An 18,491-nucleotide genomic window follows, 5' to 3' on the forward strand; every position below is an offset into this window, starting at 1 on the left:
AACTGAGGCTCACAGACTGGCCTTCAAGCTTGTGCTGTGTGGTCCTTCTACCAAGCCAGGATGTGTCTGTGTAATGTCTAAATGCTACGTCTTGAGACACAAAATGAAGGAAAATTACTATGGTTATTTAACTGCCTTCATCCTTACAGACAAGTAATGCAAAGTTCAACTACTTCCTTTACACAAATAACACTTATACTAATACTTAATTCCACTGTGTCATCACCCTTAAAACTCTTAGGAACACCCTAGTTTCTTGACTTCTGAGCCAGATGCCAAAGATACAGCAAAATGGTTAAGAGTACAGACATTGCAGTCTACTGGAGACAACCCCAAGCTTCAGTCTTGGTGCCTACTGTTTACAATTTGTGCAGCTTGGGTGAGTCACACATGTCTAGAAGGCTTAAGTGCTCAATAAATGTCAGCTATTATTATCAGCACAGAATTGGCTAAGGCATTAAGCAGTGACTCAGAACATATCAGCAAGTTGCTTTGGGAAGTTTTTGTTATTCTAAAATTAGCGGGATCTTGCAATCCAAGAATTTACTGTTAGTAGTGCCTTGTATTCTGCCATGTGTGTCCCCATTTGCTCAATATACTGAAAAACCTACGTGGAATAAGATGTGGAATAAATGTCAGTGTTCCCTACAAGATCTTCAATGGGGATTATGGTGCAAGTATCTTGCTGTTTTTTTTTTTGTTGTTGTTGTTTTTTTTTGTCTTTCTCTTCGGGCCCCTCCGTTATTGTCCATTATAACTTTTTGGATTTGAACTCTTTATAAAGCAAGCAACTCTCAGGTAATTTTCTGTATTGGTTGTTTATAATTTTCTCATTTTTTTAAAGACAGCTGATATGCCCAATTACAAATTCACATTGCCATATCCCCTTCTAGAATGTCTTGCTTCATGCATGCCTGCATGCATTCATGCCTTTAGAAACATGAAAATTTGTTGAGGATTTCCTATAAGACAGGCCATGTGCCAAATGCTGTTTGTAAATTATAAGTAACACAGTTCAGAAATTAACAATCCAGCAAGGGAGGAAGGTGGGAGTGAGGGGGGAGAGTTTGAGCAAGCACTGTGTATATACCGCCAGCATGAACACAGCCTGAAGAGTTTACTATTTCTAGAAATAGTAATGAATATAGTAGTAATAGTAATAGAATGTTATATGACCATAGGAGAGATTATTTTCCACCTAAAGATGCCCTAGACTTGATAGAAGAAATGACATTTAAACTAGGTCTCAAAAGTTAAAATATAGAATATTCTCTGGTAGAAATAAAGGAAAGGTTTTTCCAGGAAGATAAAACACCATGAGAAAAACCACAAAAGTGTCAATGTTCATGCCATATTCGAGAGTCTATATAAAGGAAATTAATAGAAGAGGAAAATGGAGATTGGGGCCAATTTGTGAAAGGCAAAAGCTGGTTCAAGGAAATGCAACTGTGCAAGAGCTCAAGATGCACATTATTTTCCTTGAATAAGTATAGCATTTCAAATGGGCTAGTGGGAGAAATTCGTACACACACACACACACACAGTTAAATTAAGGTCCGTATTTAATCAGCTATGCAAAATTGTATCAGAAGCAAAATGGCAGCCCAGGGCAGGAGCAGATGCTACGTCCCTTTGCATGGCTTCCCTGGCCATCTAGAGTCCTTCACTGGTGCAGATGGGAGCCACAGTTTTCCACTCTCTGTCTTGCATGTTTTCAAAAGCCCAGTTCTTACTATGCCACTGCCCTTTTGTAGTCAGTGTGTATACCCTCTCTCGAAAAAACTATACTCCCAGAGCACGCACTCTGGACTCTACTGGCTCTTGAAGCAGGCTCAGCATCAATAAAGTTCCTTCCTCAGATGTGGAGAGAAAGCAAGTCAGTGTCTGGGATCCCTGAGCAATATCTACACCTTCAGCTTTCCAAAATTCTAGAAAGCTCAGATTCTTATTATAAGAAAATTTATATGTTATGGCACCAAACCCTAGCATCCAAGCAGGAGAGGAATTTTAGCCTTTCACATTAAAAACAAAACAAACAAAAAAACAACCTAACAATAAAGGTTCAAGTTCCTGATTGTGATTGAGTTACAAAATAAATACTCTTTCCTCTGCCCAGAATGCTACCTCTCCCTGGGTATACAGAAGTGTTTAGTTTCTCCAAGAATGCTCACCTCCCAAATAGGTTAGTACCACTTCTCATTCATCCTTATAATTGCACACATTCCTCTAACTACTAATTATTCATTTATGTCTTCCCCAAAAGACTATAACCTCCTTAAGAAAGATCCTGTTGAATTCTGAGAACCTCACACAATTTTTGGAAAATGGGCACTTTAACAAATTCTTGAGTGAATAAACAAGCCGGTGAACAAGATGGGCCCTAATCCACAGTCCTAGGTCTCCCTCCACTGTGGGCAGAGTGACATGCTGAGGAACGGCCAGTGTTTTGATGTAGTTCAAGAGTAGGGTGCTTGGAAGGCTAGTGGCTGGTAAGGAACAGGGCAGTCTGGAGTAGAAAACGTAGCTGGGATGTTAAATACAAAAAATATTCCAGTGTCATCGAGGACCTAGCTAGGTCTAGATTCGCATGTTGGGTTTTTTCCTTTTATTGTGCAGGTAAGTGTGTCTTAAAACATGGGTGAGTGAATTACCTCCCAACAGATTTTTGGAGAGTTTAAAACTAAATTTAATTTCATTTTTGAAAAGGATGCTGATTTTATTCCCAAGTGTTTCTCATACTATTATACCTACACAGTAAGAGTCTTCACTGAGAATCATGGAGCTTATCTTTACCTTGTAACTTTTTTTGTTAAAAGTCAGGTTCATTAAGACAGAATTTACATACAGTAAAATTTACCTTTTATAGTGTGCATTCTATGAATTTTGGCTTATGCATATACATCTACGTACAGTTTATCCACCACAACTAACATATAGAACTTTGCAACCCCCAAAATTATTTTGTGCCCTTATAGTCATCCCCTTTTCCCACCACAGCCTCTGAAGCCACTTACCTGTTTTCTGTCGCTACAGTTTTCAGCTTTCCAGAATGCTATCTAAATGGAATTAGTCAGTAGCCTTTTGGACTAGGCCACTTTCACTTAACATAATGCATTTAAAATTCATCCATATTTTTGCAGGTACTGGTGTTATTGCTGAGTAGTATTTCATTGTATGGATATACCATAGATTGTTTACATTCACCAGTTGATGGACATGGTTTTCTCTACTTTGGGGCTGTTGTTAAAAACCGTGTGGTGAATATTTGCATACAAGTCTTTGTGTATGTCTTCATGATTTATGTTTTCATTTTTCTTGGGTCCGTAATTAGGAGCAGGATTGCTAGGAGGGCATCCCAGTGAATTTAATTTCTATTTTTTATGTTCGGGGGATCTATGGGTGTATTTTCAGCAATGTAATGACATGAATAAACAGTGTTTCAAAAAGAACCTGAGAACAAGGTAGAACACGGGAACAGACTGGAGTCAGGGTGATCAGTTAGGAAATTGTTGCTTTTCAAAATATACCTTGTAGCAGAAATTGCTGTTTTCTTCACTGTCTTCAATGAAATGGGTATAGGACATAGAGTAATATGAAGAGTCTGTGTCTGTTTTTATTGATGATCAACTTCTCCCCATGGACTGTAGTATAAAAACATCTTCCATGAACTAAGTGGAAATGAAAAGGAGTCAATGTAATTTTTATAATCTACAAATGCATTACTAGTGTTTTCCTCCTGCCTTCAGCTATCCTTTTATTTTCCTTCTTTTCCATTTTATTTGCTTTTAATATTTCAACCACAGCATGGCAAGGGAAGTAAGGATTTGAAATGTAAGTGCTCCTTTTTCTTTTCTTCTTTGTGCTTTTGAAAAAGGGCCAAACGCTTGTAATGGCAGTGATTTAAAAACAAAACAAAACAAAACTTTAATTTATATATAGCATAGATAGCTTTCTCCTAAACCATTTTGAAAGATCCAAATTCAACAAAATTAGTAATTCTTTCTAGTACCTTATAGGTGTACTTTAAAAGACTATGAACATAATTTAAATACTGAAAATTAGAAGCACAGGCCTTTTGAGTTCGAAGAGACCTTAAGAGAAGCAGCCCACGTCACCCATTTGTAGGCAAGAAAGCTGAGGCCCAGAGTGCTGGAGAGTTCGCCAGGGTCCCATCACCAACCTGAATGAGGACTCATTTTTTCTACAAGTAGAACATGTGCCTCCCCAGAATGAGAAGAAAGAGTGAGACTGTGGTTTTTAGCAGTTGGGAAAATTGCCTCAGGCTTTCTGTGTACTTAAAAATAAAAATAGGATAAAATTTGAATTTCAAAGACAAGTACAATAGTTGGAAGCTATCAAATATGAAGATGTATGAAAAGATATAATATGGTGACATGCTGTGAGATTTTTAATATTTTGTCTATTTTAGTGCTGTTTTTGAAATATTGTGACACTAAGATACAGCATTGCTCCTTAACAAGCATATAATTTTGCTGTTGACTGTTTTAGATGTCCTAAACTGCCAATTTTTAGTTTCTTTTAAATAAATATTATTTTAACTTGAATGTTATAACACAAGAGACATGTTGGGGAAAATCAGTGATGCCCACAGTGAAACTGTCTACTCAGGTGCACACCAGGCTTTCCTGGAGGTCTCACTGTCATTCTGTTGATAGGCACTTCTACAAAAGCAAAATGGACAATTGGGAGACATAAGTCTGTGCTGAGATGACAAGGCATGAGCTCCTACCACCATCAATCTGTGTCACAGAGAAATGTCTATTCATTTTCCATATCAGCATATATGGTAACATATAATGGCATGCAGTTTAAAGCTCATTATTCACTATTTTTTCAGTCTCTGCCTTAGACACATATAGCTTTCAACATTATAGGGATTAGGGTTTCTGGGGGGAGAGAGAAGGAAAGCCGAATAAATATAATAGAAGATCATAGCAAACAAATGCATAAGTAATTAAAAGGTGATCAGAGTGTCAGCTTTATTACTTGATGAAAGTTGAAAGATGGGGTTTGGATAATCAGGAATAACAGATTTCTTAACACTGAGCCCCAGAATTGGACATACCCACTGCTCCAGACAGCATGGAACAGCTTTAGTTCTTCCATGTGAGAGCCTCTCTCGCAGTTCCGCTCAGCACGAATGTTCTCAGAAGGTCAGCTCAGCTCAGTGTGCATGCTCTTGAGAGGTAGGGAAGGAGTGAAACTGAACTTCAAGTTCATTCTACCAACTCACCAAGTGGATTAAGGCATACCACCGCCCCTGTAGGGAGAGGTAGGAGACAAAGGGTTTTGGAGAATCTTCCCTCTTCTTGGGGAACAAGAAATAAGTATCCCCTTCTTTCCATGTGGGTGAGAGAGGGGAGGGGTCAAGGTAACTAACCCTTTTGGAACCTCAGTGGTCTTCTCCATGTAGTTAAATTCCCTGTATTCAGGAAGTTGAGAAAATAAAAGGTATCTATGTATAGTGTGTGGCCCGGCGACTGGCGCAGAGTGAGTGCCGAAAAGACAGTAGTGATTCCATTCCATCTTCCTTAGGATGATTCCAGGTGCTTCTCTTTGCCCTTATTTTGGTTGCCTTTTATAACCAAGTTTCTGATTTGGACAATTAGTGTCGTTCTCTGCAATAAAGTCAATATGAAAAAGAATAGATGTGTGAGGAATAGCAAATTCTATTTTTTATTTACTGAGTTTGAGGTATGTGTCAATAGGTGCTTGGATTTATAATTTTTGTGATGCAGGAGAAAATGAACTAGTTGGTTTGTAGTTCAGCTGGAAATTAAGTAGTTAAAGCTGCTAAAGAGACTGAAGACTGACCCTGAAGAATAGAACATCCCAAGGAGCAGCAGGGAGAAGGAGTTACAGAGGCAATAAAGAGAAATTCAAGAGGCTAGAGAATGAGGAAGAACGCTGGGAGAGTGGGCTACATAAAAGTCACGGAAAGGGATCATCTAGGAAGGAGGAGGGCATCAACTGTGTCAAATGCTGCCAAAGGGCCAGGTAAAATAGGAAGAAAGAGAACAGATAGATTTGCAGAAAGCCGTAGCCATTATTATAATAGCTCTCAGGTACTGACTACTTACTGTATGCCAAGCACTGTGTTAAATGCTTCATATACTATCTTGATTTAACCCTCAAAAGCACCCCTAATATTATAGAGGAGGTAAGTGAAACCCAGAAAAGTTTAGTGCCAGCTTGGCTTAGGTCACAGAGCTTGGAGGTGACAGAGCTGGGACTCAGACCCCTGCCATTGATGCTTAACCACGCAGCCCTCCCTCCTCTGGAAGACTTGCTTCTGCCCATGTGGTGGGTGAGGAAGCCAAAGTGCTGACAGGAAAGGTGACAAAGAGGTGACCCCCAGGGGAGGGGAGGGAGTGTGCCAAGTAGAGGAGGGTAGGCTGAGGTTTGTCTTGGTTTGTTTGTTTGCTGTAAGGTGGCAGAAACTTTGGTATTATTTAACGCACTATTAAATTCCCATCAGGGGGCACACGAGAGATCCTGAGAGGAGACATTCAGAAGGCACAGGACAGGTGTGTGTGTTGGCGGGGAGGGGACCTTAGAAAGAAGAGCCCCTCTTCCTTTGTGACAAGATAGGGAAGAAGCTATTAACGTCTGTAGGTTTATTGTCGGAAAATTGATGAAGTTCTCTTCTGATTGTTTTAATTCCTCTCTATCCCTCCCGCTTTGCCCCCTTCCCTGCCACCACTCCTCTTCTCCAGAACATTCTGCTTACCCTTCAAGCTTCCACTCTTGTCACTTGGGGCTTCCGAGAAGTGCTCTGCATCCATCCATTCTGCAGGCACTGCCAGTTGTGCACCAGCAGGACTGGCCCTCTCACCTGCTGGGTGTGCCTTGCCTTCGGGAGGAGGGCTCCTGTTTGCTGGGTGCTGGGGTTGTGCACAGAGCCAAAAACTGTTTGCTAAGTAAGCAATGGATTCATGCTTACATAAATAGATTCAGCCTGCATTTAAGACATGGTACCGCCCTGCAAGAGTTAGGACTAAGATAAGTGCATGAAGGATTATAACAAAACCCCTAGTGGGGAAGGACCACAAAACAGAGATATGCAGGGTGCAGTGGACTTAAAGAGGCACACAGTGGAGCAGGGAACCGAGTACTGTGTGGGTGATTTCGGGAGAAACTTTATAAGGAACGTGGTTTTGAACTTATTGTTGAAGGATAGGCACATTTTTCACAGAAGAAGATAAAGAACAGGCTTTTTATTTAAATGAGGTAGCATAAGAAATGGCACAGGTTGGGCACAGTGGCTCATGCCTATAACCCCAGCACCTTGGGAGGCCAAGGCAGGAGGATCGCTTGAGGCCAGGAGTTCAAGACCAGCCTGGGTAACATAGTGAGACTGTTTCTACAGAAAAAAAAAAAAAAAAAAAAAAAAGAAAGAAAGTAAGAGAAAGAAACAAAAAAGAAAAAGAAAGATAAAGAAAGAAAAAGAAAAAAGAAAGAAAGATTGATTTAAGAAAGAAAGAAAGAAAGAAGGAGAAGAAATGGCACAAAAAGCTTATTTGGGGAGCATGGGGCAGTCTATTTTGGCTGAAGTATGGAACATAGCTGGGGTGGTCAGTCCAGGATGCACTGGAAGGGCCTTGAATGCTGAACAAAGAAATTCTGTTTTATTTGACTTCCTTGAGAGGAGTGTTCTGTTTTCATCTTTATCTGTGTCAGAAAAAGTTGTGGACATATTCAAAAAAACTATTTTAAACAATCTTTTGGACATAGCTAAGAAGTAGATTATGAGAGTTTAGAAATCATACCCACCATTTACATCCCAGAAACCAAGCCAGTATCCTGGAGAGTTTCAGTATGCTTTCCACCCACTGTCCCAAGAACACATTGTAGCAGATAGGTAAGGGCTGCATTGCCTTCCTTGGCAGTCACTGGCTTCATCACACTATCTAGGGGAGGAAATGGAAGGCGAGCCTGCAGTGTGCTTTCTCCTGCAGGTCTTTCGTGGAGACCAACATCAGGTTTCCTACTACTTGTAAATTGTTATGCTTAATAACTATTTCTAGCCAAAAAAAGTTAAAAATAAAAATCTCTTTTTTCTTTCAGTTAAGAAAAAGAAGCCTAAACTTTTAAATAAATTTGATAAGACTATTAAGGCTGAACTTGATGCTGCAGAAAAACTCCGTAAAAGGGTAGGTTGATATTTTTTGTGCAATGGTTTTGTTGTTAAATAAACTCAGGCATTACTCTTGATTTGTTAAAAAAAAATAGGAAGTGTAAAAGAAACAACAGTTGAATAGAGTGGATTTTCCCCCGGCACATGAACATTCCGCATGAAATGAATCAGATGGAAGAGAATTGCTACCACATGGCCAAAGAGAAATAGAACTTTCCTTCAGGCCAGCTGATGTGGGTGTCAGCCTACCTCCATCACATTCTAGTTACGTAGCTTTGGGGAAAATCACTTGGCTATTCTGGGCGTTAGTTTTCTTACAGACATGATAATGATAAATATTCTTTCTACCTCCTAATTGAGGTTTTTTAAAGATCAATTTAAAGATCAAATGAGAATTTTTTTTTTTTCTTTTTTTGAACAGAGCCTCTGCCCAGGCTGAAGTGCAGTGGCACAGTCTCGGCTAACTGGAACCTCTGCTTCCTGAGTTTAAGCAGTTCTCCTCCTGAGTAGCTGGGATTACAGGTGCTCACCACCATGCCTGGCTAATTTTTGTATTTTTAGTAGAGACAGGGTTTCACCATGTTGCCCAGGCTGGTCTTGAACTCTTGACCTCAAGTGATCCACCTGTCTCAACCTCCAAAAGTGCTGGGATTACACGCATGAGCCATAAATGAGATTAAAATAATAATAATAATAACACTGTCAAGTATCATAGAAGTGGAAGTTTTTAATTTTATAGCTCCTTGATGCAAAAAGAAAAACTAGGTCAGTCCATTACTCAGGATAGTAATTGGTAGATGAAATGACATTCTTCTTACTTAGGGTTAACCTCAGGCACCTCCAGTTTTCAGGGTAATTTATTTATGTTTTAATTTATCAATATATTTGGAATAGTACTTGCATTTCTTTATAGATATTACAATTTTGAAAACAATAAATTGAAACTGGATTTAAGTTGTTTGTTTCCTTACCTTGGTCATATCATCTAATTATCAGGTGCAAAATTATTTATTATAATGTATTTAATCATATCTTCAGTTAATCATCTCCTTGTTTTTGGCAGAAATTTGTTGCTCTGCACTTGAATGTAGACTCTGTAATGTTCATTAGTTTTCCTGTTATTACAGGCTTTTTAATCAGTAGACATTGGCTGCAATAAAAAAGGAACAAGTGGACTTTAAGTAAACAAACAACAATAAAAACACTCGTTAGGAACTAAAATGGGACAAGAATGTATGTCCACATGTTTATTGAAAGTGTACCAACAAGCATAAAGGCTTTTGGAACTGGCATTAGGTGAGGCTTCAAAGCCAAGTTTTGCCAATAAAAACATAGTAACTCCAAAGATTATTGCAGCAAAGTCATTGTTCACTTCCCTTAAATCTAACCACGTGGAATGATTCCTACTTTCTGATGGTAAACAAGAAAGTTAACTGTCTTGTTAAACTTTATGAAGTGAAGCCATCTACTGTTTGTGGTCAGTTTGTATTTCTTAATAGAACTGAAGCAATAATCTTTTTCTGCCACCTCCTTTGGCAATCTGTACTAAATGTCATATATAAAAATGGGAGTGCCTATTGCACAGGTGACTTTCAGTGTAAAAAACATATGAGCAGCTTTAGAGAAAGATTTTAATATAATTATATGAATGATAAAGGAGGGCTCAGTTATGGGGTATTCTGCAGTGTTGCTCCTTTGGAGAAGTTATATTTTTCTCAAGGAGCATCTTGAATTTATACCAGGGAAATAAAAGAGGAAGAAGTAGCCCCACATACAGTTCTTGCTTCTGAAACAACAGGAAGCTATGTTATTGACTGACTCATCAACATAATTCAGTCTTTTAGGGTTGTTTTTATGGCTAGTATTTTCAGAGGATGCACCTTAGTGCACTGGACCAGCCAAGGCCAACTAACACCCATTCCACACAGAGCCAGTGCAGCCTCAGTGCATGCCTTAGGCTCAAGGACTACGTTACATGAAAGTATGTGTTCGCTTTTTATCCCCCCAGAAAAGTATAGATCAGATTATACTCCAATCCTCTATTTTAAAAAATAATAAAATTTATTATTTAAAATGCTTTCCTACCTCTGGAAAAAGGATTTGAAATGATATACTGAAATATATTTGCTTACTTGTTGGAATCATTTATTACAGCATTGTGAGTGATTTTTAAAGAGGTGGGGAGGGAGTAAAGAAAATGTAATCAAATACCTGAAAGTTCACACCACCGGCTCTAAACCATGCTAGGAATGAAGTCAACAATTCCTCGAGGAACAACATGGAAAACAGAATCAGAAGATAAGATTGATATTGTTCATCAGAAGAGCTGTTCTGCTCCAAGTCCAGAGAGAAACATTTGGCTGTAGATCTTCATAAAAGGTATACTGATGGATGCAAAACTTCCTACTTCCCCCCTGACATATACCATTGGATTATTCTACCATGCAGCTGCAGGAATGTATCTTATTATCCTTCCGCACAGCCCATTGGCCTCATGTCAACACAGTGTGGACTACATGCATGTCTCTCCCATGAACTGTCTTGATCCTAGGACAACATTATAAGCTATGTTGAGGAACAGATCATTTTCAGCAGTTCTTCAAACACTGTGTGTCTTGCAGCTGAGTTTTTAAATAAGAATTGAGCAATAGTGTTAGGAGCTGTACAAGAACTCAGGGAAGGGAAATTCTTTCAGACTAAAAGCAAACACATTTACTTTGCCAGCCAACTGAAGTGAAAGCAAGACTGATGGCCCCTCAGGAAAGTCACAGAGCCTCTGTCTTGCAGGGATTCAAAGGATGCTGCAGACAGAGCCAAAATATCCCATTATTTTAACAGCTTGACAGTGTCAAGCAGGAATATCACACCTTATCAAATTTGTTATGAACATTGTTATTCTTATGTTTTAAGTCTGATATTAGTACATTTAGCACAATTATCATTGAAATAGCTTTGACATTTGCAATTTAAGTTGCATGGGGTGCATGCTAGGCTGAAAATAGACCCCCAAAAGATATGTATCTGGAACCTGTAAATGTTATGTTATTTGGGAAAAGGATCTTTGCAGATGTGATTAAGGACATTGAGATAGAGAGATTATCCTGGATTATCCAGTTGGGCCTTAAATGCAATCATGTTTCCTCATAAGAGAGGGACAGAGAGAAATTTGATGCAGACAAAATAAAAAGTAGCACACACAGAGGAGAAAGAAAGCAGTATGAAGACAGAATTGGATATTGGAGTGATCCATCCACAAATCAAGAAATACTGGGAATAGACAAGGACAAATATTCCAGTAAAACCTCTGGAGAGAGCACAGCCCTGCCACCATCTTGATTTCATCCCAGAGAAACTAATTCTGGAAATCTGTTCTGCAAAACTGCAAGAGAGCAAAGTTCTCTTGTTTTAAGCCATCAAGTTTGTGTTAGTTTGTTACAGATGCCGTCGAAGAGTAACACAGATTTCAATACTGGGCCTGCAAGTACACAGAAGTCAAGAATTGAGGTTTGGGAACCTCTGCCTAGATTTCAGAGGATGTGTATTGAATTGCCTGGATGTCCAAGCAAAAGTTTGCTGTACGGGTCGAGCCCTCATGGAGAACCTCTGCTAGGGCAGTGTAGAAGGAAAATGTGGGGTTGGATCCCCCACATAGAGTCCCCACTGGGGCACTGCCTAGTGGAGTTGTGAGAAGAGGGCCACCATCCTGCAGGCCCCAGAATGGTAGATCCACCAACAGCTTGTACTGTGTGCCTGTAAAAGCCGCAGATACCTAAGACAGGCCCATGAAAGCAGCTGGGAGGGGGACTGTACCCTGCAAAGCCACAGGGGTGGAGCTGCCCAAGACCATGAGAGCCCACCACTTGTATCAGCGTGACCCGGATGTGAGACATGAAGTCAAAGGAGATGATTTCAGAGCTTTAAAATTTAATGACTGCCACACTGGATTTCAGACTTGCATGGAACTTGAAGCCCCTTTGTTTTGGCCAATTTCTCCCATTTTGAATGGGAGCATTTATCCAAAACCTGTACCCCCATTGTATCTTAGAAGTAACTGATTTGCTTTTGACTTTACAGGCTTCTAAGTGGATGGGACTTGCCTTGTCTCAGATGAGACTTTGGACTTTGACTTTGGGTTTATGCTGGAATGAGTTAAGCTTTTGGGGGGCTGTTGTAAAGGCATGGTTGTGTTTTGAAATGTGAGGACATGAGAATTGGGAGGGATCGGGGTGGAATGATATGGTTTCACTGTGTCTCCACCCAAATCCCATCTCAAATTGTAATCCCCATGCGCCTAGAGAGAGACCTGGTGGAAGGTGATTGGATCAAGGGGGCAGTTTCCCCTATGCTGTTCTCATGATAGTGAGTAAGTTCTCATGAGATCTGATGGTTTTATAAGGGGCTCTACCCCCTTCGCTCCTCACTCTTCTCTCTCTTGCCACCATGTGAGGAAGGTCCTTGATTCCTCTTTGCCTTCTGCCACGATCGCAAGTTTCCTCAGGCCTCCCCAGCCATGTGGAACTGTGATTCAATTAAACCTCTTTCCTTTATAAATTATCCAGTCTCAGGTATTTTTTATAGCAGTGTGAAAACAGACTAATACAATATTTTAGAACATAGGTAGAACCTGTACTTATATTGAAGGAAAATTCAATTTCTTTAGCAAAACCACATATTAAATCATTTATCAGGTGTCTGTCTTTTTGTTTTTTTTTGCGAGATTGGGCATCCTTGCCATCTTCTTTTTTTTGTCATTTTATTTATTTATTTATGTTTTTATTATTATACTTTAAGTTCTATGGTACATGTGCACAATGTACAGGTTTGTTACATATGTATACAGTATACATGTGCCATTTTGGTGTGGTGCACCCGTTAACTCATCATTTACATTAGGTATATCTCCTAATGCTAGCCCTCCCCCCTCCCCCCACCCCACAACAGGCCCCGGTGTGTGATGTTCCCCACCCTGTGTCCAAGTGTTCTCATTGTTCAATTCCCACCTATGAGAGAGAACATGTGGTGTTTGGTTTTCTGTCCTTCAGTCTTTTTAAAAATTAAGTAAATATGTGTTCATTACTAGTTTTCTGTTTGCCTTAATATAGCTGTTTTTAAAATCTTAGATAAAACTATCTTTACACTCAGGATGGAATCTAGGAAATTCTGACAAAACCACTTGCTGAATATTAAAATAACAATATTGATTGATTATGCATTTTAATTTATTTTATTTTTGTAATTTTGTCTTTCTAACAGGGAAAAATTGAGGAAGCAGTGAATGCATTTAAAGAACTAGTACGCAAATACCCTCAGAGTCCACGAGCAAGATATGGGAAGGCACAGGTATTCTGAGACCCTTCTCCTTAGGACACTTTTTTGATGTTCATGTGTTTTGTGTAATTGAATTTTTTACTCCTCACTATTTTCCCTTTCTAATTTCTAGACAGAATCAGTTTCTTATGTATATGCATAAGCAAGAAATACAATTATCACTATTGCATACTGCTGAATTTAGTAACATTTTTTTTTCTGCTCCCCCTCCATATGACTTCTCTCTGGCTTTGAAAAGAAAATAAAGAGTAACATTTTTGTCATTGATTTACCATCCCTTCATGTCCCATTCCATCTAATCCCACCATACAATGTTCACTTGAGGCTCCTCAGAGCTTTCAGACTCTCAGTTTTATAACTGGAGGTTGCAAGTATGCTTAGGAAAGACCTTTCTAAAATATGAAGTGGAACATTCTTCGATGTCTCTATAGTTTTTTCCGACAGACTCATTTCTTAGCAGCTACCTTTATCCTCATCTCCCACCATCTCCTTTCTTATCTGGCTTTCTCTAGTTTCCAACTTATTTCATGAAGCATGTCCCCATTCACCTGTAACTGCATAAACACACTGTACGTCAGTGTTTCAGGCCCTGGGAATGTCTGTTTTGTATTCTTTTATGAGATGGTTAGTCAGGTGCAGATACAAGAGGTCTCACAGGACAGGATTAGGAAAAAGCAAAGTTTATTATGCTCACAAGTCCTAGAGACAGGAGGCCCAGCATGCCACACAGGGCTACATGGGAAAGACTCAAGGTGATCAGGGGATGGTACACAAGAGCGAGGGGAAGGTTTGGCCGTAGCCTTTATTGAGGTTTCCATGGAAAAGGCAAAGTAGGGCAGGGTGAACAGTTTAGGACTGGCTGGTTTGAATAATTTCAGCCTACAGGGGTGGTACCTGGCCCTGAGATGATTAAAGTAGAGGAGGCATGGCTCTGGATTGGTTAGTTTGCATATCAAAAGCTTTCTCCTGGCTGAGCACTGGCCATCTCAGAATTGTCTAGCTCAGGGCAGTCTCTCCCTAGCCAGAGAAGTTTTTTAAGATGTCAAAACATCATAATATACAGAAAATTTAAAAATAATTACAATACAATACAATGAACATTCTTGTGGATTCCAGTGGAAGATTTTTTTACTTATTAATGAATATTTGGTGAAAGTCCACTGTGTGCTAGGCCCTGTTCTAAGCATTAGAGATACAGCCATCGGTAGAACATATTTTTAAAGCCCTAGCGCTTACAGAGTTTCCATTGTAAAGGGGAAGGCAATGCATAAGACAAGTAAGTCCAATGTGTATGCTTTCTAGGGCTAAGGGCTAAGCAGAGGATAAAGAAAACAGAGAACAGCCAATAGACATGTGAGGGGGTTGACGTGGTATGAAAGGTGGCAGGGAAAGGTCTCATCAAGGAGGTGACATTTGAGCAAAGCCCTGAAAGTCTTTATAAATAGATATGTACTTAAAGAACGTTATACAGTGTTAAGAATAAATATGTTAGATCATCTTACCTAATAAGACATGCTGTAAAGAAAATAAGAAAATGTAATGGAATAAAGAGCATACCTATTAAGATATTTTTGGCTGCAGGTAACATGACTGAAAGAACGGGGCAGACAGCGCTTTGGACAAGTTGGGCAGGAAAGGTCTCTCTAGGGAGGCAACATGTGGCTGAGATGTGAGGAGGTTATATTACTAGAAGGAGCTATCCAGGCAAGAGAAAGCAGCAAGTCAAAGGAAAACAATCTTGGGATAAGCCTGAGGAAAGAAAGAAGGGCATGCTGGGGGCAGGGAAGCAAGAATCAAGGAGGCTGCGGCCTTGCAGATTTTATTCTACATGTTCTGAGAAGCCATGGGAGGGTTTGTTTGTTTTTTAGGGTTTTGTTTATTTGTTTGTTTTTATACTTTAAGTTCTGGGATACATGTGCAGAACATGGAGGTTTGTTACATAGGTATACACATGCCATGGTGGTTTGCTGTACCCATCAACCCATCACCTATATTAGCTATTTCTCCTAATGCTATCCCTCCCCTAGCCCCCCACCCCTGACAGGCCCCATGTGTGATGTTGCCCTCCCTGTGTCCATGTGTTCTCATTGTTCAACTCCCACTTATGAGTGAGAACATGTGGTATTTGGTTTTCTGTTCCTGTGTTAGTTTGCTGAGAATGACGGTTTCCAGCTTCATCCATGTCCCTGCAAAAGACATGAACTCATCCTTTTTTATGGCTGCATAGTATTCCATGGTGTATATATGCCACATTTTCTTTATCCAGTCTATCATTGGTGGGCATTTGGGTTGGTTACAAGTCTTTGCTATTGTAAATAGTGCCACAATAAACATACGTGTGCATGTGTCTTTATAGTAGAATGATTTATAATCCTTTGGGTATATACCCAGTAATGGGATTGCTGGGTCAAATAGTATTTCTGGTTCTAGATCTTTGAGGAATTACCACACTGTCTTCCACAGTGGTCGAACTAATTTACACTCCCACCAACAGTGTAAAAGCATTCCTATCTTTCCACATCCTCTCTATAATCTGTTGTTTCCTGACTTTTTAATGATTGCCATTCTAACTGGTGTGAGATGGTATCTCATTTTGGTTTTGATTTGCATTTCTCTAATGTCCAGTGATGATGAGCTTTATTTCATGTTTGTTGGCCACATAAATGTCTTCTTTTGAGAAGTGTCTGTTCATATCCTTCACCCACTTTTTGATGGGGTTGTTTGTTTTTTTCTTGTAAATTTGTTTCAGTTCATTGTAGATTCTGGATATTAGCTCTTTCTCAGAGAGGTAGATTGCAAAAATTTTCTTCCATTCTGTAGGTTGCCTGTTCACTTTGATGATAGTTTCTTTTGCTGTGCAGAAGCTCTTTAGTTTAATTCGATCCTATTTGTCAATTTTGGCTTTTGTTACCATTGCTTTTGGTGTCTTAGTCATGAAGTCTTTGCCCATGCCTATGTCCTGAATGGTATTGCCTAGGTTTTCTTCTCAGGTTTTTATGGTTTTAGGTCTTACATTTAAGTCTTTAATTTTTGTATAAGGTATAAGGAAAGGGTCCAGTTTCAGTTTTCTGCATATGGCTAGCCAGTTTTCCCACCACCATTTATTAAATAGAGAATCCTTTCCCCATTGCTTGTTTTTGTCAGGTTTGTTAAAGATCAGATGGTTGTAGATGTGTGGTGTTATTTCTGAGGCCTCTGTTCTGTTCCATTGGTCTATATATCTGTTTTGGTACCAGTACCATGCTGTTTTGGTTACCGTAGCCTTGTAGTATAGTTTGAAGTCAGGTAGTGTGATGCCTTCAGCTTTGTTCTTTTTGCTTAGGATTGTCTTGGCTATATGGCTCTTGTTTGGTTCCACATGAAATTTAAAGTAGTTTTTTTCTAATGCTGTGAAGAAAGTCAGTTGTAGCTTGATGGGGATAGCATTTAATCTATAAATTACTTTGGGCAGTATGGTCATTTTCACGATATTGATTCTTCCTATCCAGGAGCATGGAATGTTTTTCCATTTGTTTGTGTCCTCTCTTATTTCCTTGAGCAGTGGTTTGTAGTTCTCCTTGAAGAGGTCCTTCACATCCCTTGTAAGTTGTATTCCTAGGTGTTTAATTCTCTTTGTAGCAATTGTGAATGGGAGTTCACTCATGATTTGGCTCTCTGTTTGTCTATTATTGGTATATAGGAATGCTTGTGATTTTTGCACATTGATTTTGTATCCTGAGACTTTGCTGAAGTTGCTTATCAGCTTAAGGAGTTTTAGGGGTGAGATGATGGAGTTTTCTAAATATACAATCATGTCATCTGCAAACAGAGACAATTTGACTTCCTTTCTTTCTATTCGAATATGCTTTATTTCTTTCTCTTGCCTGATTACCCTGGCCAGAACTTCCAATACTATGTCAAATAGGAGTGGTGAGAGAGGGCATCCTTGTGCCAACAGTCTGGTTGTTTTTTATAAAGTTTGCTTTGGTTACTGAGTGGAAAATGGACTATGGAGGCAAAAGTAGATACAAAAAGAATAGAAGGCTATTGCAAGTGTACACAAGAGATGCTGGTGGCTTGGACTGCGGTCACGGCCATGGAGATGAGGGAAGTGGGCAGGTGGTAGAGCTGAAAGGACTTGAGGAGGGATTAGATGTAAAAATGTCAGAGGAAGAAGACTCAAGGCTGACCCCTGAGTTTTTGGTTCGGCCAGCTGAGTAGAGGATAATACCAGTTACTGACCAGGAAGAGCAAGTCTGCAGTGATGCAGAAGTCAAGAGTTCAAGAGTTTGCTGTTGGTCTTATTAAGTGTGTGATGGCTATGAGACATTCAGGTGGACATGTCAAGTAGACCATTGGATTCATAGAGCCTGGAACTTGGAGGAAAAGCCAGGGCAGGATATCAAAATGTGCCAGGAGGTAAAGCTCCAACAGCTCTGACTAGAGGTCAAGATTGTCAACCCTGCTGGAAAATGGTAGATTCAGAGTGCAGAAATTTTCCAGACAGAGGAGATGCTGACAGCACCCCTCTGGAGAAGGTCCATGCAGACATTTGTGCAGGACACACACAGGAACTCACTCAGCTGTAGATAAAACAAGTGAATTTTGTTCTGAACTGAAGGTGGTGATCACTTGAGATCCAGATGCTCAGTATCTTCTTATATCTCCATTAAAAAGTAATCAATATGTTTTTATTAATTTGATTTTAATTAAATTTGTGAAAAATTGGCCGGGCGCGGTGGCTCACGCTTGTAATCCCAGCACTTTGGGAGGCCGAGGCGGGCGGATCACGAGGTCAGGAGATCGAGACCACAGTGAAACCCCGTCTCTACTAAAAATACAAAAAATTAGCCGGGCATGGTGGCGGGCGCCTGTGGTCCCAGCTACTCGGAGAGGCTGAGGCAGGAGAATGGCGTGAACCTGGGAGGCGGAGCTTGCAGTGAGCCGAGACTGCGCCATTGCACTCCAGCCCGGGCGACAGAGCGAGACTCCGTCTCAAAAAAAAAAAAAAAAAAAAAAAAAAATT

The 18,491-nt window shown here is 39.8% G+C and overlaps 1 protein-coding gene across 12 annotated transcripts in view; it reads left to right on the forward strand.

Moving 5' to 3' along the window:
• The window catches only part of ASPH (aspartate beta-hydroxylase), a 221,502-nt gene that overhangs the window by 130,753 nt on the left and 72,258 nt on the right, over positions 1-18,491 (forward strand). For all 12 annotated transcript variants that reach the window (XM_058444607.1, XM_032759687.2, XM_058444603.1 and 9 more), the window contains 2 exons: positions 8,089-8,174; positions 13,412-13,498. In XM_058444607.1, the coding sequence (XP_058300590.1) occupies positions 8,089-8,174; positions 13,412-13,498 (173 nt within the window). The remainder of the gene's footprint in view (positions 1-8,088; positions 8,175-13,411; positions 13,499-18,491) is intronic.

The sequence above is a fragment of the Hylobates moloch genome, unplaced genomic scaffold (genome assembly GCF_009828535.3).
Source record: "Hylobates moloch isolate HMO894 unplaced genomic scaffold, HMol_V3 SCAFFOLD_9, whole genome shotgun sequence".
NCBI lineage: Eukaryota > Metazoa > Chordata > Mammalia > Primates > Hylobatidae > Hylobates > Hylobates moloch.